The sequence below is a fragment of the Nycticebus coucang genome, chromosome 14, assembly GCF_027406575.1.
Source record: "Nycticebus coucang isolate mNycCou1 chromosome 14, mNycCou1.pri, whole genome shotgun sequence".
NCBI lineage: Eukaryota > Metazoa > Chordata > Mammalia > Primates > Lorisidae > Nycticebus > Nycticebus coucang.
Window position 1 is genome coordinate 71,255,481 of NC_069793.1, and position 22,298 is coordinate 71,277,778.

The 22,298-nt window shown below is 37.6% G+C and overlaps 1 protein-coding gene across 2 annotated transcripts in view; it reads right to left on the bottom strand.

The window, feature by feature from the left end:
- INTS4 (integrator complex subunit 4) overlaps positions 1 to 22,298 on the bottom strand; it is a 128,307-nt gene that overhangs the window by 73,689 nt on the left and 32,320 nt on the right. For both annotated transcript variants that reach the window (XM_053561375.1, XM_053561374.1), the window contains exons 5-8: positions 7,980 to 8,165; positions 7,090 to 7,140; positions 5,538 to 5,626; positions 4,129 to 4,249 (exon numbers count right to left, since the gene is read on the bottom strand). In XM_053561375.1, coding sequence (XP_053417350.1) covers positions 4,129 to 4,249; positions 5,538 to 5,626; positions 7,090 to 7,140; positions 7,980 to 8,165 — 447 coding nt within the window. The remainder of the gene's footprint in view (positions 1 to 4,128; positions 4,250 to 5,537; positions 5,627 to 7,089; positions 7,141 to 7,979; positions 8,166 to 22,298) is intronic.

A 22,298-nucleotide genomic window follows, 5' to 3' on the forward strand; every position in this document is an offset into this window, starting at 1 on the left:
CAACAACAACTGCAACAAAAAATAGCTGAGTGTTGTGGTGGGCACCTATAGTCCCAGCTACTTGGGAGGCTGAGGCGAGAGAATTGCTTAAGCCCAAGAGTTTAAGGTTGCTGTGAGCTGTGATGCCACAGCACTCTACCGAGGGTGACATAGTGACACTCTGACTCAAAAAAACATATATATATGTTATTCATCTGATCACAAGTTTATCTACTGGAAAGCTGGAGCAGGTAGTTTTACCTCTCAGCTTACAGAGAAACTAGTAAATCAGGCCTTAACTGACCAACCACTACACCCAATATGTCTAACTGGACCCTCACCCAGGAAAGAATTTATACATGGGCTTCAGAGCATGAAGTCTGAAGTCCTAATCTGTTGTTAACTATCTACCTGGTCCTGAACAAACTGTACCACTTTTCTAAACCTTAATTTTCTTATTTATAAAATGAGTAATAAAATATCTACCTCATAGAGTTTAATTTAAGGATTATTTAAGGATTAATAATTACTTGCAAAAAGTATGTACGAGAGTGTATGGATGCATGCAAATGTGTCCGCATATAAGAAAGTGGGTATACATGTACGTGTAAATGTGTGTGTGCATATGACTAAAACTGCCTATCGCAGTAGCTCTGGAATGTGATAAATACATGTGGTAGCAATTATCATTATTATTAACAGCAAAATTAGATTATTAATTACTTCTGAATACAACCACAATTGCTTATATAATTTGGAGCACAAAACATTAATAACATGAAGTATATAACTGAAGTCATTCAGTAGAAATCCTTTTAATGTATCATTTTTTATTCACACTTTACATAAATGATTTTCAAATTCTATTTTCACAAAAGTAAAAACTATGAATGATTCTGCTTAAAGGATTACTTTTCTAAACTGCCTACTTAGTTGTAAAGATTTATCATTAAATTATTTCTCTAAAACATCTTCTACCTCCCCCAACCAGGGTAATTGCAGATGCTCAGTAAAAGCTAAACAAAGGATATAGTGAATGATTGAATTATTTTGAATTTTAAAATATTCATAAAGTAAAAGAAAATTATAAAATGTGAATTGAAACTCAGCATACCTATAGCTCAGAGGCCAGGTACATGGGGGCTGGTGGGTTGGACCCTGGCCCTGGCCTGTCAAACAATAATGACAACTACAACAACAACAACAATAAAATTTAGCCAGGCGTTGTGGCAGGCGCCTGTAGTCCCAGCTACTTGGGAGGCTGAGGCAAGAAGAATTGCTTAAGCCAAGAGTTTGAGGTTGCTGTGAGCTGTGACACCACAGCACTCTACCGAGGGCAACATAGTGAAACTTTCTCAAAAAAAAATTTTTTTTAAATAAATAAACAAATAAATGAAACAAAATGTGACTTCAGAAATAAAAATCAGTAACGGCTGACTTATTTAACTCTATTACGGACAAGCAACATAATCTATAAGCAGGAAATACCAAAATCATCCATATAACTTATTATTCCATGAAAATACTTCACATAGTTTTCAGCAGTTACCCACATACATACTGTTATAGCATTAAAGCTTTCACTGGATCTGTGTTCAGTACAGTCAGGTCCAAAGCATTTATCAACAATCTTACCAAGAGCGGCAGAGCTGGGGGCCCTCAAAGCAGAAGTGTTCATAAAAAACTTCAGATTTTTTTGCTGTGACATGTATACATATTTTTACCCTTATATATCTTTATATACTATAACCTCCACCCTCCCCACATAGTATAGTACTTTCCAGCTTATAAGCATTTCACAGAACGGTATCTCTTTTGAGTATCATGACAACCTAGTAAGTAAACATGAGAGATGTTAGAACCCCGCTTTATAGATGAGGAAACTGAGACTAAGATTGAGTGACATGACCAAAAAGCATAGATATAAAATAAGGCTAGGATCAGACCAATGGTCTTTCTACTATAAGACAGTTTTATCTGTAAAAAGTTAACATTTTTAATAAATGTGCAATGAGTCCTCAAAGATAAGACAATAGGAACGTGGCTCTGTGCCTGTAGCACAGTAGTTGCAGCACCGGCCACAGGCACCGAAGGTGGCAGGTTTGAACTCAGCCCCGGCCAAAGTGCAACAAAAAATAGCCAGGCGTTGTGGCAGATGCCTGGAGTCCCCTCTTCTTCTACTAGGGAGGCTGAGGCAAGAGAATCTCTTAAACCCAACAGTTGGAGTTTGCTGTGAGCTGTGATGTCACAGCATTCTACCGAGGGTGACATAGCGAGACTCTGTCTCAAACAAACAAAAAAAACACACACAAAAAACCACAAGGCAATAGGAAAGCATTAGGCTAAAAACGCAGAAAATTGAGATATGAATCTTATTCTACAACTTTCTATCTATGTAAGCTAGATTAATTTACTTAACTCCTCAGAGCCTCAGTTTTCTCATTTGGCAAAATGATATAGTGTCATCTATCTTGCAGGATTATAATGAAGAGAAAATGAGAAAATGTATATAAAGAGTCCCAGTTAAAATACCTAGAATAGGTATTTTACAGGTGTGTCCCACCTGTAGCACAGTGATTATGACACAGGCCACATACACGGAGACTGGCAGCTTTGAACCCGGCCTGGGCCAGCTAAACAACAATGACAACTGCAACAAAAAATAGCCAGGCATTGTGGCGGGTGCCTGTAGTCCCAGGTACTTGGGAGGCTGGGCAAGAGAACTGCTTGAGCCCAGGAGTTTGAGGTTGCTGTGAGCTATGACAGCACAGCACTCTACTGAGGGCGACATAGTAAGACTGGCTAAAAAAAAAACCTAGGATACAGAGCCGGGCACCATGGTTTATACCTATAATCCCAGCACTTGAGAGGCCAAGGCAGGTGGATTGCCTGAGTTCACGGGTTCAATACCAGGCTGAGCCAGAGTGAGAGCTTGACTCTAAAAAAACAGCCAGGCATTGTGGCAGGTGCCTGTAGTCCCAGCTACTCAGGAGGCTGAGGCAAGAGAATCACTTGAGCCCAAGAGTTTGAGGTTGCTGTGAGCTATGACACCATGGCACTCTACCAAGGGCTACAAAGGAGACCATGTCTCAATAAATAAATAAAATAAAATAAAAATAGATGCATGTTATGGGGGGCACTATAGTCCCAGCTAGTTGGGTGGCTAATCCTTAAGAGGATCACTTAAGCCCAAGAGTTTGAGGTTGCTGTGAGTTATGATGCCACGGCACTCGACCAAGGATGGCAAAGTAAGACTTAGTCTCAAAAAAAAAAAAAAAGTCTAGGATATAGCAGGTACTTAATAAATAGTAGCAAGTATTTTTATTATTATTTCCTTTTTCTCTAGGATTGGTTATTTCAAGTGCTAGCAAGGCTACCTGAGATGTTAACAAATAGTATTATCCTTTTTTTTTTGAGACAGAGTCTCACTACGTTGCCCTTGGTAGAGTGCCATGCTCTCTACCAAGAGTCACAGCTCGCAGCAACCTCAAACTTTTGGGCTTAACCAATTCTCTTGCCTCAACCTCCCAAGTAGCTGGGACTAGGCGCTCGCCACAACGCCCAGCTATGTTTTATTGCAGTTGTCACTGTTGTTTAGCTGGCCTAGGCTGGGTTCGAACCTACCAGCCTTGGTATAGGTGGTCGGCACCATAACCACTGAGCTACGGGCACTGAGCCTTTTTTTTTTTTTTTTTTTTTGAGACAGTCTCAAGCTGTCACCCTGGGTAGAGTGCCGTGGTGACACAGCTCACAGCAACCTCAAACTCTTGGGCTTAAGAGATTCTCTTGCCTCAGCTTCCCAAGTAGTTGGGACTGTAGGCACCTGCCACAACGCCCTGGCTATTTTTTTGGTTGCAATTGTCACTGTTGTTTTAGCTGGCCCAGACCGGGTTCAATCCTGCCAGCCTTGGTGTATGTGGCCAGCGCCCTACCCATTGAGCTACAGGTGCTGTGAAATAGTATTATCTTAAAAATTTTTTCTGGCTCTAAAAACTATTTTTCTATAGGAGAATGAGCTACTTATTCCTTTCTATATTAAAAGAAATTCTGGGGTTTCTAAATGCAGGTCATGTTATCCCTACCTGTAGCTTCACAAAATGTTTGTAAAAACTTAACAAGTAATGTGTTCATGAAGAAAGTGTAACTTACCAATAGCTTTGCAGCTTGAACACGAACCACCCAGGAGCCATCACTGACCATGTGACAAATTTTTCCAAATGCATCATCAACTAAGCGAATTTCTTCGTTAGAAGAAGGTATTGGGACAATGCTAAATTAAAAGAAATCACATATGATAAAACATGAGCCTAAACTGACACACGTGGAAATGACAACTGAATAGTTTAAACGCTAGAATGATAAAATACATTTCAGAGTAAATAAATCACTGTGAGAATATGAAGGAACCCTTTTAGTTGCACTGAAAATTTTCACTGTTCTGAATAAAATTGTACAACCCAAACAAAGGCTCAAAGATTTATGAAGATACCAAAAACTAGCTATCACAGAATATTTTATAACCTTAAGTTTATCATCTCTATAACAGAACTGTTAAACATACAGTAAATCTCAGAATAAGTCAATATAAAACCTACTCATCAATCTAGTCCTAAAAGAGACAATTTCCAATTAGTCTTAATCTATATACATGTCTAAATCTTAAAAACTACAAATGGAATCTACTCTTGTAAGTTTATTAAGTCATACTTGTTTTACAATCTTTGCAGTTTAATAAGGAAGAAAAAACATCTTTTTTCCCTATAGAAGGAGCTAATTTATAAAATAGAATAAATATTTGTATTTCTACAGAACTCAAAGAACCTCTCATAATCAATGGTTCAATTGCTGTGAAAACATTTTTAACCAGGAAAACTGTACAAAAGGGAGCATTATTCTCAAACTCAGCTGGTACCTTTACCTGGCATTTGGCCGAAACCAAATTAAAATGGGTCTAAACAATTCTAAAGATTGTTTTAATTTTTTTTTTTTTGAGACAGAGCCTCAAGCTGTTGCCCTGGGTAGAGTGCCATGGCATCATCACTCACAGCAACTTCCAACTCCTGGGCTACATTCTCTTGCCTCAGCCTCCCAAGTAGCTGGGACTACAGGTGCCTGCCACAATGCCCAGCTATTTTTTGGTTGCAGCCGTCATTGTTTGGCGGGCCGGGCTAGATTCAAACCTGCCAGCTCAGGTGTTAGGTGGCTGGCACCTTAGCCATTTGAGCCACAGGCACCGAGCCATTTTTTTATTTTTTAAAGATTTTTTTTTTATGTGCGGAAAAGCACTAAAGAAAGATATCCTAATTTCTTCACTTACAGATGAGAAGACTGCGACCCAAAGAAGTGAAGTATCTTTCTCGGGGTACATAGGAAGTTCCTATCGGAGATCAAAAACAAGGACTAGGCACCCTGATTTTCAGGGCCTGTGCTTTCCTCCTATTTCACAATGCCTTCTAAAAATCTAACCAACATTCCTTTTCTAAAGATGGGCTTTTTGTCCAGTGAGAAGAGAAAAATGGCTTAGCAATGAACAAAAGCTGGCTTCCGCCCACATTTACCTTTCAGGATAGAGCTGACTGACAACCCAGATAAGCTGGACTGCAGCACTGCGCACTTGTTCATAATCATCAGAGAGCAATTTACAGGCCTGAAAAAGAAGGTTTCCAAAAGTCTGTTAGTTCTGTGTCCTTATGGAAATGTTCAAACTGTTTTCAAAATGAAGATAGGGTAGCTGGATAAGGATGCCAAACAAAATACTTGTGGATGATTTTAACTTCTTAAACCTCTGCCCAACAAAGAATGCTCAGCTGTGTCAGCTGCTCTGGCTGTATTCTGACTGTGAGTCCTTCTTCCCCAGGTCTGAAAGCAGAACCAGAGACCGCCTTCAGACCACGGTCCTAAGACCATCTAGAATGGCATCAAACCTAGCAAAGCTTGCTGGGAGTCCACAATTCTGCTCTCAAAGGTTCAAAACCAAAGATGCCCCCAACCCCACTGCCTATAAAACTCAAAGCACATATTTCTGTTTACTTTGGTCTAAAATCATTGGTTCTCTGTTTCAATTCACTCTTCCACTTTCAGCTCTAATTTTCCCTCATCTCCAGACCTTCATAACTACTTTTGGCCTATAACTTTCTTCATAGATGTCCCATCAATCTTTCAAACTCCACATAATCAAAACTGAACTCATTATGGAACCACAGTCTACCATATATCTCAAATCCCACACAATCATTCTATCTTCACTCCCTTGAGGTTTCATTAATGCTTGCCTAGATGACTGATACTGTCTTAGACCACTAAACCCCTGAATCAGCCAACTAACTTTTCTTCATGTGAGTTCTTACTCTCCATGTTTCCTTTAATTATTTTGCTTCCCACATAGTTTTCCAGTAGGAAGAGAAGATGAAGGTCACACCAACACAAGCATTCTGGACCCATTCTGCTTCATTTTTGTAAAAGGATAAACTTGGCTTCTAATTGCCATCTTCCCTTAAAATAAAACCATTTTGATAAAATCTGATCTCTGAGCATGGATTTAGATCGTTACATCGTCTGTCACCAGATTCATTCAATTATTGTCCAAGAGAAATATTACTTGCAAGACCTTTTGGTTAGGCTGTCAATCAGCTTTTCCAAAATTTCATTAAGCCTTTATCAATAATGCATCATGTGATATTTTTTCATGTGATCCCATGGTCTTGGTCACCATTCTCTCTAGTTTGTCAAGTGTGGTGCTCAGAAATGACTTAATGTATAGCCCAAACAGAGATCAGCAAGACTACTTCTCTCCTTATTCTAAATACTAAGCTCTTCTGATATTCATATCGAGCTATTCAAATCCTCCTAAAAGTCTGTCTCATGTGTATTAGTGCTATATAATTGCCTAACCCCCATTCTCTTCCTGAAAAAACGTTCTGGATATGATCTCACAATCATCCCAGTTAATGCTGCCACTATCAGGATGGTGGGGGGCGGAGGGATAAAAAAAAATGTTGCCACTATCAGCCAGCTACATTACTCATGTTTTCACATTCTAAAATCAGGATACCATCCTCCCAACTTCATAATACCTCCCCTCCCCTTCCAAATGATAATAATTTAAGGTACCTGATTATAAATTGTTTGATGTAATTTCAGTCCTTTTTCATGGAGCTGCAACTAGATAATAAAAACATAGTTTAAGTGTTTGGGAGAAAAAAAATCAGTATTTCTAATGTTTCCCTTTAATCTCACATATTTTCACCTATTATAGCACACTGACAATTCCCTTAGTCAAAACCAGTGTTATTTAAATAAGAAACCAATCCTACTAGTGGATATCTATCCAAAGGAAAAGAAATCATTACATCAAAAAAAAATATCTTTAGGGCAGTGCCTATAGCTCAAGCAAGTAGGGCGCTGGCCACATACAATGAAGCTGGCGGGTTCAAACCCGGCCCAGGCCAGCTAAAACAACAATGACAACTGCAACAACAACAAAAACAAAAAATAGCCAGGCATTGTGGTGGGCACATATACTCCCAGCTACTTGGGGGGCTGAGGCAAGAGAATCTCTTAAGCCCAAGAGTTTGAGGTTGCTGTGAGCTGTGACACCATGGCACTCTACCTAGGGTGACATAGTGAGACTCTGTCTCAAAAAAAACAAAAAATGAAATGATCTGAAGGCTAAGGAAGAAATGGTTAACACCATCTCTCCCTGTTACTAATGCCAAGTCACATCCCTTCCTGCTGAAGGGATTATACTAATAACAGGTTCAAGTTGTACTTTCCATGTTTCAGAAGTACAGATGAAAGCTACCAGAGAATCCCAAAGAAAAGCACATTTGTTATACAGAAATGTGTATGGTGAGTTCCATAATGCCACTAATCCTTCTGAAAGTATGCGTGTGCACAGGGTGTACACTGAGGGGACTCAGAATATACCTAAGGCAGCACTATTCATGAAAAAAAAACCCAAATGAAAACTATCCTTAATTAGCTTCCATAATCATTTTTACCATGGCTTTTATAGCTGCTGTTCTGACACGTGGATCTTGGTCACTGAAGTAATCCCCTATAATTTTCTGGACATCTCTGGTAGCTAAGCCTTCTGCATCTTTTGTGACACTTTTCTCCAAAGACCCAAGATTGCCAAGTAATTGTAGGCACTTGTTTCTTACACCATGAGAGGTATCTGTTAGGTGCTATATTAAAAAAAGAGAGAGAACAAAAGGACAGTACTAAGATACTTTAAAAAACAAACAAATACAAAACCAGAAACAAAAGCATTGCATCAACTTTAGGGATGATTTCTAACTATCTTCTCACTACAGTCTGTCCAACATCATGTTATTCAGGTACTTTAAAATTGTCACTGAATTTATTTGCTATCAAATTTTTAAACAAGACAAAAATGTACATAGTTATCAAACTTTTAATGCTCATACTGAAATATGCAAAAGTCTTAAGTACACAGCTTAAGTTTCACAAAGTGAATATACATACATAAAAAGCACCTAGACAAACAGTACATAACCAACACTCCAAAACACCCCACGTGCCCCCTCCCAATATCTACTCTACCACATCACCACCACCAAAAATACTAACAGCTGCTCTCCTGGCTTCTAACACATAGATTCATTTTGCTTGTTTTTATATCTTATAAAATCAAATAGTATCTGGCTTCTTTTGCTTACCATTATGTTTGGGAGATTCATCCATAGTATGGCACATAGTGTCACCTGTATTCACTTGTAAATATGCTAAAATTTATTTAGCCTTCCTGTTGATGGAATTATTTCTAGTCTGTGGGTATTTTGATTAATGCTACTATAAATATTCTTGCATGTGGCTTTTGGTATACATGTCCACATTTTTGTTGGTTATACACTTAGGAGTGGAATTCCTGGGTCATAGGACATATATGTGCAACTTAAAAACATACTGCTAAATAGTTTTCCACAATGATTGTACTAATTTACACTTCTACCAGTGCTGCATAAGTGTTTCAGCTGTGCCATATCCTTGTCAACTACTACTATTTTTCATCTTAACTCTTCTCACCTACATTTTTATTTGTTTGTGTTCCAAGTCAGAGTCTCACTCTGTCACCCTGGGTAGATTGCCTGTCACAGCTCAGAGTAATCTCAAAGTCTTGGGCTCAAGCTATCCTCTTGCCTAAGCCTCCCAAGCAACTGGGACTATAGGTGTATGCCACTACACACAGCTAGTTTTATTTTTTTTTATTTTTAGTAGAGGCAGGGTCTTGCACTTGCTTAGGCTGGTCTCAAACTTCTGAACTCAGGCAATCAACCCACGTCGGCTTCCCAGAGTGCTAGGATTTGAGGTTGCTATGAACTATGATGATGCCATGGCATTCTACCCAGGGAGACAGAGTGAAATTTGGTCTCAAAAAAACAAAACAGAAAAACCTCCAACAATAATTGCACCATTGCTATATTAAAAAAATACATTCTCAGATACAAATACTGATTTAAGTAACATGATGTCAGGGATTTATTTCAAAATGCTACAGCAGACAACAACAATAAAATGTGAGAAGGGAAAATAAATAAAAAAAAGATTGAAAAGTATAAATAATAGTGGAATATATATTCAGAATTAAAAATAAGAGTAAATTTGAAATTTTCCACAATATAAAAGATTTTTCTTAAAAAGACCTAGCTTCAAATTAAACTCCATCTCACTAGATGTTTATTAACATCAGGCAAGTAACTGGACCTCTCCTCAGAGCCTCAGTATCCACATCCATATAGAGGGATACCTGACTCATCTAACAGACTGATCAAGAGACTCAAAGAGAAATATAAATGTGAAAAATCTGATTATTTATGCTATATTATAAATCATAATATGAATATCAGCTGCTTGCTATAATCAAAAACAGTAAGGAAGGTCACATATAAAGCATATACATGAGTTCATACATATAACTACATATACAACTGCTAATATGAGTTTCTTTAGATATTCCCTTCAACTTTAGATGTCCAGGATTTTCTACCTATGCATATAAATGAAATCACTAATTTCACATAACTAGGTTCTTTCTCCCCTCTCTACCCTTGCCCCTCCCTCCCTCTGTTGCTCTCTCTGTGACTCTAACATTGGAATTTACAGGCTCTGGAAGTACTCAGTAACCAGCTATCCTTTCTTTCTTGCCTTAGTTTGACAATCCCTATCTTATAGGTGAAGAATGACAGGGTTAAGTGATATGCCTAATGGCACACAGATAAGTTAGTGGATAGCTGATTAGAATCCAAGTCTCCTTTCGACTCACTCAATCCAGATCTCATTTCCCCACTTACCTGCAAAAAGAATTTCATAATTTTGAAAAACTTTGTACACTATCTTCAACGACAGGCATGTGAAACTTAAATACTTAAAAAGCTCTACAATACTTAATTCTGTTATCATTACATATACAGTATATGTACTGTTACTTCCAAGTATCACTATTCTCTAGCCATAAAGAATCACTCAGCTGTCCAATTACTGCGTAATAAATACAGTGTTATTACATCGATAACCAATTTTTATGATTAGCATTCTAGGCCACCAACCTTTTGTAGGTAGCGCACGCGTGCGGGCACACACACAACTGAACAAAGGAAGAGGTATCAAATAGGATAATGTGGTCTAAGAAGGAAGTTACAGATATATAGTATATAGAGAAAAAAATTAGAATGAACATTGTGATGTTGGGTTTAAATTACATTTAGAGATAGAAATAAATAGATGTAAACGTGTGTGCTTATCTCCTCTAGCTCTGTTCACTGAGGACCTAAAAGCAGCAAATACCCTAGTAGCAATGAGCCTACACAGTGTCCAGCTCTTGGTTTGTAAATACAACTTGCCAGTGAAAGGAAGCAGGGCTTCTTGGAGAAAGGGTAATTCCAGGGCTAGAGCAGAGAAAGAACAAGATGAGCCTGAAATATCATAATGTGCCAGATAGAAAAGATAGATTTGCCTGAAATACCATAATATGTCAGATGAACTAACCCAATCCACTAAGAAATCCATCTTAATGACCTAATTGCCTTTTACAGGTACCATTATCTCCTAACATTGCTGCATTGACAATTACATTTCAATATGAGTTTTGACAGGGACAAACCACATCCAAAACATAGCGAGCAGTATTAATTATGTTAGAAATTAAAATAAAAATTTAAGTCAGGCTTTGAGATGCACACCTGTAGTCCCCACTACTTGAAAGGCTAAAGTAGAACAACCGCTTGAGCCCAAGTGTTCCGATCCATCCTGGACAACATAGTGAGACCCTGTCTCTAAAAAATACAAACTAAAAGACTTTTAGGTATTTACTAATTCCTCTACAATAATTACTCAAGTCTACTTTGCAGTTGAGTTGATCTGAGATGATACATTGTTTTTTCTTAAGTGTAAGAAGAAAATCCAGTCTCTTAGAGATATACAGTTGAAAAGGGAGAACCCCACAGTCCCCTTCAAGGGTCGCTAAGAACCACACTTTGAGAACCACTGCTCCTGCCTTAGTGCTCCTTTCCACCAACAGAACTTTGCACATGATATTCCTTTTCCCTACAATGTTTTTTCTACCCACTCTTAATAGAGTGGTTAATTTCCTACCAAACCTTAAGATATTAAGGTCTAAGTTAAATCATCATTTTCGTTAGAAAACCCTCACTGAAATCCCTAATTTGGTTAAGCCCTACCCCATCTCACATTATCTGCTGAAGCAATTAAAACTTTAATTAAGAAATCCTACCTTATCTACTTAGCAAACTACTTTGTCTTTCAAAACTCAAGTGAGATGTAACCTCTTCCAGAATGCTTTCCTTAATACTTGCTCTCTCATCCCCAAATACTTTTTCACTCCTTCCTCTGAGCAACTTTATACCATATAGTGACTCCTGTTATTGCATGAAGCATATAAAATAATAAGTGTAATAATAATAAGTTCCTTAAAGAAACTCATTTCTTCAAAGAAGATGTATAGATGGCCAATAATCACTAATTAGATAAAGTAAATCAAAACCACAATCAGGTATTACTTTCTACTTATTAGGGTTGGTACTGGCAAAGGGGAAAAAAAAGTACTGACAGGATATGGAACCCTTATTCACTGATGGAAGTGGTGTGAAACAGTGCAGCCATTGTGGTAAACACTTGAAAACTTAAAACAGAATTATGATATGGTCTAATAATTCCACTTCTGGGTAAATATCTGAATAATGGCTACCATAACAAAATAGCACAGACTGGGTAGCTTAAACAACAGAAATTTATTTTCTCACAGTTCTGATCTAGAAGTCCAAGTTCAAGGCACTGGCAAAATCAGTTCCTAGTGAGGGCTCTCCTCCTGACTTGCAGGCAACCAGCTACTGGCTCTATCCTCACAGGGCCTCTCCCATGTATATGGGAGGGAAAGTTCTGGAGAGCTTTTATGTATATTTTATCACAATTTCATTAAAAGGTTAAACATAAAATTACCATATGATCCCGCAATCCCACTCCTAGGCATACATTCAAGAGAACTGAAAACATATATTGAAACAAAACTTGTATGTGAATATTTCTAACAGTATTATTCAAAATAACCAAAAAGTTGGCTCAGTGCCTATAGCTCAAGCAGCTAGGGCACCAGCCACATACACCAGAGCTGGAGGGTTCAAATCCGGCCCGGGCCTGCCAAACAACACTGACAACTACAACCAAAAACAGCCGGGCGTTGTGGCGGGTGCCTGTAGTCCCAGCTACTTGGGAGGCTGAGGCAAGAGAATCGCTTAAGGGCGACAGCTTGAGGCTCTGTCTCAAAAAAAAAAATAAAACCACCAAAAAGTGGAATCAATCTAAATATTGATAAGAATCACCAAAATTCTCTGAAGGTAACTTTTTTTTTTAATTCTTGGGGATTCATTGAAGGAACAAAAAACCAGGTTACACTGATTGCAATTGTTAGGTAAAGTCCCTCTTAACAATTGTGTCTTGCCTCCAAGAGGTGTGTGACACACAGAGACCCCTTCCCTCCTTCCCTCTCTCTGCTCTTCCTTTCCCCCACCCCTCCCTCCTTCTCTCTCTTTCAGCTCTCCCCTTCCCCCACCCCACCCCCATGTACTAGGTCATTAATTGTCCTCATATCAAAATTGAGTATATAGGATTCATGCTTCTCTACTCTTGTGATGCTTTACTAGGAATAATGTGTTCCACTTTCATCCGGGTAAATACAAAGGATGTAAAGCCTCCATCCTTTTTAATGGCTCAATAGTATCCCATGGTATACATATACCACAGCTTCCAATCCATGCCTGGGTTGGTGGGCATTTAGGCTGTTTCCACATTTTGGTGATTATAAATTGAGCAGTGATAAACCATCTAGTGCAAGTGTCCTTATGATAAAAGGATTTTTGTCTTCTGGGTAGATGCCCAGTAATGGAATTGCAGGATCAAAGGGGAGGTCTAGCTTGAGTTCTTTGAGGGTTCTCCATGCTTCCTTACAAAAAGGTTGTATTAGTTTGCAGTCCCACCAGCAGTGTAAAAGTGTTCCTTTCTCTCCACATCCATGCCAGCATCTGTGGTTTTGAGATTTTGTGATGTGGGCCATTCTCACTGGGGTTAGATGGTATCTCCGGGTGGTTTTGATTTGCATTTCTCTAATAATTAGGGATGATGAGCATTTTTTCATATGTTTGCTAGCCATTCATCTGTCTTCTTTAGAGAAGATTCTATTCATGTCTCTTGCCCACTGATATATAGGATTGTTGGCTTTTTTCATGTAGATTAATTTGAGTTCTCTATAGATCCTAGTTATCAAGCTTTTCTCTGATTCAAATGAAGATAAATTTTTCAATAGCTTTATTAAGATACAATGCACACAACATGCAATTTACCCAGTTAGCATGTACAATTAAGTGATTTTTAGAATACTTGTGTATGCATACAACCATCACCAGTCAGCTTTCAAACATTTTCAACATTTCAGAAAGATAGACAACCCCTACTAATAACCCCCTAAGCCTCTGTTAGCCCTAACCCTAAACATCTCTACTTTGTCCCTGTAGATTTACCTATTATGGAAATTTAACATAAAGGGAATCATATAATATGTGGTCTTTTGTGTCTGACTTCTTTCACTTAGCATCATGCTTTCAAAGTTCAACCAAATTGTAGAATATATTGAAATTTCATTCTCATTAATGGACAAATAACATTCTATTGTATTTTATTTATCAGTTCATCAGTTCCTGGTCATTTGGCTTTCCACCTTTGACTATGAATAATGCTGCTATAAACATTCATTCATATACAAACTTTTTGAGTGAATATGTCTTAGTTTGCAGTTAAATACCTACAAAAGGAATTGAGTCTTATGGTAAAACTGCCTAATTTTTTGAGGAATTGCCACCAGACTTTTTGCCAAAGACAGCAAGCCATTTTACATTTGCACAACAGTAATGAACAGGAACTCCAATTTCTTTCTACTCTTACCAACATACTTGGTATGATCAGACTTTTTTTATTACAGCTATCCTACACATGTGAAACAGCAGCTTGCTGAGGTTTTGATTTGCATTTCCCTCATGACTGATGATGTTGAGCATCTGTGTGTTTAGCTTTTTTGTATATCTTCTTTAGGGAAATGCCCATGTGTATTTTTATTATTGGGTTTTAAGAATTCCTTAGACAGACTAGATACAAGTCCCTCATTATAAATATGATTTGTAAGTATTCTTTCCCATTCTGTAGATTGTCTTTTCACTTTCCTGTGTTTTCTGAAAAACAAGTTTACAATTTTGATAAAACTAAATTTATCTATTTTTTTCTTTTGTTACTTGTGTTTTTTTCATATCTAATAATCCATTACCAAACCCAAGTTCACGAAAATTTACTAGTATTTTTATTCCAAGGAGTTTACAGTTTCAGGTTACATATTTAGGTTTTTGATTCATTTTTAGTTATTTTCTGTATATAATATGAGGTTAAGTTTCTAGTTTCCTTCTTTTGCATGTGGATAGCTAGTTGTCCCAGTTCCATGTATTGAAAAGACTATTTTTTTCTCCAATGAATGGTATTGGTATCCTTGCAGAAAATTACTGGACCAAAGACCAAATTAGTAAACCAAACAAATAAATCTGGGTTTGTTTCTTGAGTCTCAATTCTATCTATTGATCTTCATGTCCATTTTTACACAGTCCTACTATGTCTTGGTGATTGGTGCTCTGTAGTTAAGTTTTGAAATTGTGAAATGTAAATTCTCTTACTTTGTTCTTTTTTCAAGACTCTTAGTTTGCTCTGAAATTCCATATAGTTTACAGAATATAAAGTTTATACTTCTCTTGAAATTGTTTTATTCTTTTTGATGCTATTGTAAATGGATTATTTTTCTAGGAAATTTCATATTAACACAGTTCCTGAGGGACTTTACCTAACAAATGCAATCAGTGTAACCTGGCTTATTGTACCCTCAATGAATCCCCAACAGTAAAAAAAAAAAAAAAAGTTCCTTGAAAATATATGCAAATACAATTTTTTTTTTTGTATATTGACCTTGTATCCTGTGACCTTGCTAAACACATTTATTACTTCTAATAGGTTTTTATAGGATTCCTTATAACTTTCTACATACAAGTTCACCTCATCTGTAAATATATATAGAGAGAATTTTACTTCTTCTTTTCTAAGATGGATACCTGCCATTTATTTACTTATTTATTTATTGCCTAAGAGCCGTAGCAAGAACCTCCTATACAGTGTTAAACAGAAGTGGAGAAAAATACAATGGCATATTTATTTTGTTTTTCATCTCAGGGGTGAAGCATCCAATCTGTTAATATTAAGTATAATGTTAGCTATCAGTTTTTTCATAAATGCCCTTTATGTGAAGACATTTCATTCTATTCCAGATTTTTCAAATGTTCTTATAATGAAAGAAAGGAAGTCTGTTGAATGCTTTTTCTATATCTACTGTGATGATCATGTGTTTTTTATCCTTTATTCTAATTGTTATGGTATATTATATTAATTTATTGTCATACATTAAACCAACCTTGCATTCTGGAATAATCTGACTTCGTCACGGTGTATAATCCTATTTATATTTTGTTGGGGAATTTGATTTGCTAGTATTTTATTGAGAATTTTGCATCTATCCACATTCATAAGTAACACTGGTCTGTAGTTTTATCTTCCTCCTCCCTCTCTACCTTCCTTCCTTTGGGATAAAGTTTCCCAGGTTGGAGCTAGTTGCTAGTATTTTATTGAGAATTTTGCATCTATCCACATTCATAAGAAACACTGGTCTGTAGTTTTATCTTCCTCCTCCCTCTCTACCTTCCTTCCTTTGGGATAAAGTTTCCCAGGTTGGAGCTAGTTGCTAGTATTTTATTGAGAATTTTGCATCTATCCACATTCATAAGAAACACTGGTCTGTAGTTTTATCTTCCTCCTCCCTCTCTACCTTCCTTCCTTTGGGATAAAGTTTCCCAGGTTGGAGCACAGTGGCATGAACATAGCTTACTGCAGCCTTGAACTCCCAGGCACAAGGGATCCTCCTCTAGGAGACACCTGTGAGAAATACCTTGGCGATAAGCGATTGGGGCAGAGATATAACATTACTGAACATCATTTAACATCAGTGTTCTCTTGTTAAAGAGCACATAAGAGCATGTGACAAGAACACCGACATTATTGCATAGCAGTCTCCACACCTGTGGTGTATTACTTCTATAAATAATCTCAGGAGAAGCTTTGAGGGATATGAACTAAGACTGACAGACTGCTGCTGAGATGCTCACTCCTACTTATATTGACTGTGCCTTCCAAGGTGCTTCAGCACCCAAGACCTGAATGAGACCTAGCTGGAGAAAGCTGGTGTAGTGGTCTGTGTCCAGACAGTTTCATAGGCCGTGCCGGAGACCTAGCGTCCTGGCTCCAACCGAGGCCCTGGGTCGGGGCCGGAGACCCAGAGTCCCCGGGCTCCAACAAGTGGCACCCCAGATGGGACCCAACAGCCTCCTTCCACAGCCTTCAGAGTAGCTGGGACTGCAGGTGTGTGCCACCACACCCAGCTTGTGGTTTTCTTTTTATGTGATGTCTCTGTCTGGTTCTGGTGACAGAGTAATAATGGACTCAGAATGAACTGGAAAAATCTTCCCTTAAGTTCTATTTTTTTGGGAGAATTTGTAAAGAATTAATTTTAATTCTTACCTAAATATTTGGTAGGATTCACCATGAAGTCATCTGGGCATGAGCTTTTCATTGTAGATGGGAGTTTTTTTGTTACTATTTTTTTTTTTAGTACTAATTCAATCTCTTATTATAGGTTTAGTTAGATTGTCTACATTTTTAGTCAGTTTTAGTAGTTTTTGTCTTTCTAGTCATTTGTCCATTTCAACCAAGTTACCTGATTTCTTGGCATAGAATTCTACATAGCATTTTTTTATAACCCTTTCTATTTCTGTCGGGGTCTGTAGTAATGTCCTCTCTTTCATTTCTGAGTAAAGTAATTTTAGTCTTCTTTCTTTCTTAGTTAATACAACTAAAGGTTTGTCGATTTTATCGATCTGTTCCAAGAACCAAATTTGGTTGCATTAATTAGTATATTTGTTGTTTTTCTGCTCTCTAATTCATTAATTTCTACTCTAATCTTTATTATTACCTTTTTTCTGCATACTTTATGTTTACTGTGCTCCTCTCTTTCCAGTGTCTTAAGGTTGAAGTTTAGGCTACTAATTTGAGATGCTGCTTCTTCCTCTTTTTTTTTTTTTTAATCTACACGTACTTACAAATATAAACTTCTCTAAACACTGCTTTAGCTGAATCATGTCTTCAATTTCTTTCATCTCAAAGTATTTTGTAGCTTCTCTTTTCACTCACTGGTTGGTTATACAAAAGCACGTTGTCTAATTTCCACATATTTGGGGGTTTCCCAAATTTCTGTTAACTAACATCTTATTTCCTCCCATTACGATTAGAGAAAATATTTTGTATTTTTTTATCCAGAGGGTGAATGTCATCTATATAAAATTACATATCAAAAAAAAAAACCTTTTGGGTACATTGTATGACAGTCAAAATAAAAATTGCCTTAGACAAAAGAAACAGTGGCTGTAACTACTAATCACAAATGGGCTTTATTTACTTGAGTCTGAAAAAGCTTGTGACGGATCTGCCATTTTCAAATGGTTCAAATGTTTACCTCTACAAATCCTCTACAAATTACAGGGAAAAAAAACAACACTGAAAAACACCATATAATAAACTGGCAAAGGACATGAAAAGTTCATTCGTAAAAAAGGAAACACCAGTAAATAAAAAACAAATAAAGGAGAAACTTCACTAGCAGTCTTCCTAAAAAAATTTCTTAGAAAAAAGAAATATTCTTTTCCTCTTACCACATTAATAAGTTTATCTTTGCTTTGGAAACATTGATATACCATGCTGGAATGATGCAGTAAAATTAGGCACTTTCATATACTACTTTTGGGCATATAAACTGGAATCCATGGAAAGCAATATAATGAAAATATTAAGAGCCTTAAAAAATTATAAATGCTTTCGATTAGTAATTCTACTTTTGACAATCTGTGTTTAAGAAATAATTTAAAATACAGAAAATACTTTAGACTAACAATATTCCTTGCAGTATTATTTCCACTTAAATAAATGATTAGAATTTATTAAAAGTCAGAGGGACTTTGCCTAACGATTGCAATCAGTATAACCTGGCTTATTGTACCCTCAATGAATCCCCAACAATAAAAAAAAGAAAAGCATTTCCCCCCTATTACATTTAGAGATTTGTATGTATTAATATATACACATACTGTGGAAGTCAAAATAAAAATGTAGAGCCAAATCTCTAAATTTAACATTTTATTCTGGAAGAAAGAATTGTAGTTCGAGGCATACATGCAGCCCAGGTGATCTCTGTTCTGAAGAATAGAGAAGGGGTGTTTATTTAAGAACCACGTGAGATCCTAAGAGAAAGTTTAGTGATGTTAATAAAGCTTTGGGGAGCTGAGAAGCTCCAGTTGGTGGGCAGCTGTGGGGGGCAAAATTGGTACTAGAATTGGAGCAAGTTATCTCAGCAGATGCAGGTAAAACTGGTTTTAGGTTACAATAGGCAGTTTCAGCCACTGGACTTATAAAAAATAAAAATAAAAAAATAAAAAAAAAGAATTTATTAAAAGTTCATTAGGTAAACTACAGTTTAATTACTGAACAAGATGTTACACAGTCATTAAAAATTATAAAATAAATAAAACATACAATAGAATAAAAATACTTCTGTTATAATGTTAGTAAACAAGGGCAAAATTATATAGAGAATATGATTATAGGTACATATTAAAAATAATAGGAAATTTTGGGTGATAGTACACAAAAGCCCAGACTTGACTGGGCACAGTGGCTTATGCCTATAATCCCAGCTATCTGGAAGGCAGAGAAAGGTAGATTGCTTGAGCTCAGGAGTTCAAGTCTAGCCTGAACAAAACTGAGACCCCGTATCTACTAAAAACAGAAAAACTAGCTGGGTGTTGGGGCCAGTGCCTGTAGTCCAAGCTACTCAGTAGGCTGAGGCAAGGGGACTGCTTGAGCCTAAGTTTGAGGTTGCTGTGAGCTATGATGACGCCATAGCCTTATACTCAGAGCACAAAGAGAGACTGTCTCAGGAAAAAAAAAAAAAAATACAAAGTGATAAGAAAAGTTCATGGCTTGGCACCTTAGCACAATGGTTACAGCACCCGCCACATACACTGAGGCTGACAGGTTCGAACCTGACCTGGGCCAGCTAAATAACAAAGACAACTGCAACAAAAAATTGCTGGGCGTTGTGGCAGGGACCTATAGTCCCAGCTACTTGGGAGGCTAAGGCAAGAAAATCGCTTAAGCCCAAGAGTTTGAGGTTGCTGCGAACTGTGACGTAACAGCACTCTACCAAAAGCGACACAGTGAGACTCTGTCTCAAAAAAAAAAGAAAGAAAAGTCCAGACTTCAGGATGGACCTGAGAAGAATTTATAGCTCCCCCAGACTAACTAGAAATGAAAAAGTAAAATCTCTAGTAACATCAATCAGAAATGATAAAGGGTAAATAACAACTGATACCGCAGAGATACAAGAGATTATCTCTGAATACTACCAGAACTTTATACCCAGAAATTTGACAATGTGAAGGAAATGGATCAATATTTGCAATCACACCCTCTCCCTAGACTTAGCCAGGAAGAAATAGACCTCCTGAACAGACCAATTTCAAGCACTGAGATCAAAGAAACAATAAAAAAACTCCCAACAAAAAAAAATGCCCTGGAAGGCTTCCCACCAGAATTCTATCAAACCTTCAAAGAAGAGCTTATTCCTATACTGCAGAAATTATTTGAAAAAATTGAGGAGGAAGGAATCTTCCCCAACACGTTCTATGAAGCAAACATTACCCTGATACCAAAACCAGAAAAAGACACAACTAAAATGGAGATGTTCAGACCAATTTCTATAATGAATATAGATGTAAAAAATCTCAACAAAATCCTAGCCAATAGATTACAGCTTATCATCAAAAAAAGTCAAACATCAGGAGCAAGTAAGTTTCATCCCAGGGATGCAAGGCTGGTTTAATACACGCAAGTCCATAAACGTTATTCACCGTATCAACAAAAGCAAAACCAAAGACTATAAGATCCTCTCAATAGATGCAGAAAAAGCATTCGATAAAATCCAGCCTCCTTTTCTAATTAGAACACTGAGGAGTAAAGGCATAGGTGGTACATTTCTGAAACTGATTTTATTTATTTATTATTATTTTTTTTTTTATTGTTGGGGATTCATTGAGGGTACAATAAGCCAGGTTACACTGATTGCAATTGTTAGGTAAAGTCCCTCTTGCAATCATGTCTTGCCCCCATAAAGTGTGACACACACTAAGGCCCCACCCTCCTCCCTCCGTCCCTCTTTCTGCTTCCCCCCCATCTGAAAATGATTGAAGCTATCTATGACAAACCCACAGCTAATATTTTACCGAATGGAGTAAAACTGAAAGCTTTTCCTCTTAGAACTGGAACCAGACAATGTTGTCCTCTGTCACCATTACTATTCAACATAGTACTGGAAGTTCTACCCAATACAATTAATTAGACAAGATAGAAAAATAAAGGGCATCCAATGGGAGCAGAGGAGGTCAAACTCTCCCTCTTTGCTGATGATATGATCTTATACTTAGAGAACCCTAAAGACTCAACCACAAGACTCTTGGAAGTCATCAAAAAATACATTAATGTCTCAGGATATAAAATCAATGTCCACAAGTCAGTTGCTTTTGTATACACCAACTACAGCCAAGATGAGAGGTTAATTAAGGACACAACTCCCTTCACCATAGCCCCAAAGAAAATGAAATACTTAGGAATAGGGCGGCGCCTGTAGCTCAGTGAGTAGGGCGCCGGCCCCATATACCGAGGGTGGCGGGTTCAAACCCAGCCCCGGCCAAACTGCAACAAAAAAAAAATAGCTGGGCGTTGTGGTGGGCGCCTGTAGTCCCAGCTGCTCGGGAGGCTGAGGCAAGAGAATCGCGTAAGCCCAAGAGTTAGAGGTTGCTGTGAGCCATGTGACGCCACAGCACTCTACCAAGGGCAGTAAAGTGAGACTCTGTCTCTACAAAAAAAAAAAGAAATACTTAGGAATATACCTAACAAAAGAGGTGAAGGACCTCTATAAAGAAAATTATGAAACCCTAAGAAAGGAAATAGCAGAGGATATTAACAGATAGAAGAACATACCCTGCTCATGGATGGGAAGACTCAACACTGTTAAAATGTCTATACTTCCCAGAGCAATCTACCAATTCAATGCCATCCCTATTAAAATACCAACATCCCATTTTCAAGACTTGCAAAAAATGATTCTGCATTTGTATGGAACCAGAAAAAAACCCGTATAGGTAAGGTAGTTCTTAGAAGTAAAAACAAAGCTGGGGGTATCGCCATACCAGATTTTAGGCTGTACTACAAGGCCATAGTGGTCAAGACAGCATGGTACTGGCACAAAAATAGAGACATAGACATTTGGAATCGAATAGAAAACCAGGAAATGAAACCAACAACTTTCAACCACCTAATCCTTGATAAACCAAACAAGAATGTCCACTGGGGAAAATACTCCCTATTCAATAAATGGTGTTGGGAGAACTGGATATCCACATGTAAAAGACTGAAACTGGACCCGCACCTTTCTCCTATTACAAAAATTGATTCAAGGGGCGGCGCCTGTGGCTCAGTCGGTAAGGCGCCGGCCCCATATACCGAGGGTGGTGGGTTCAAACCCGGCCCCGGCAAAACTG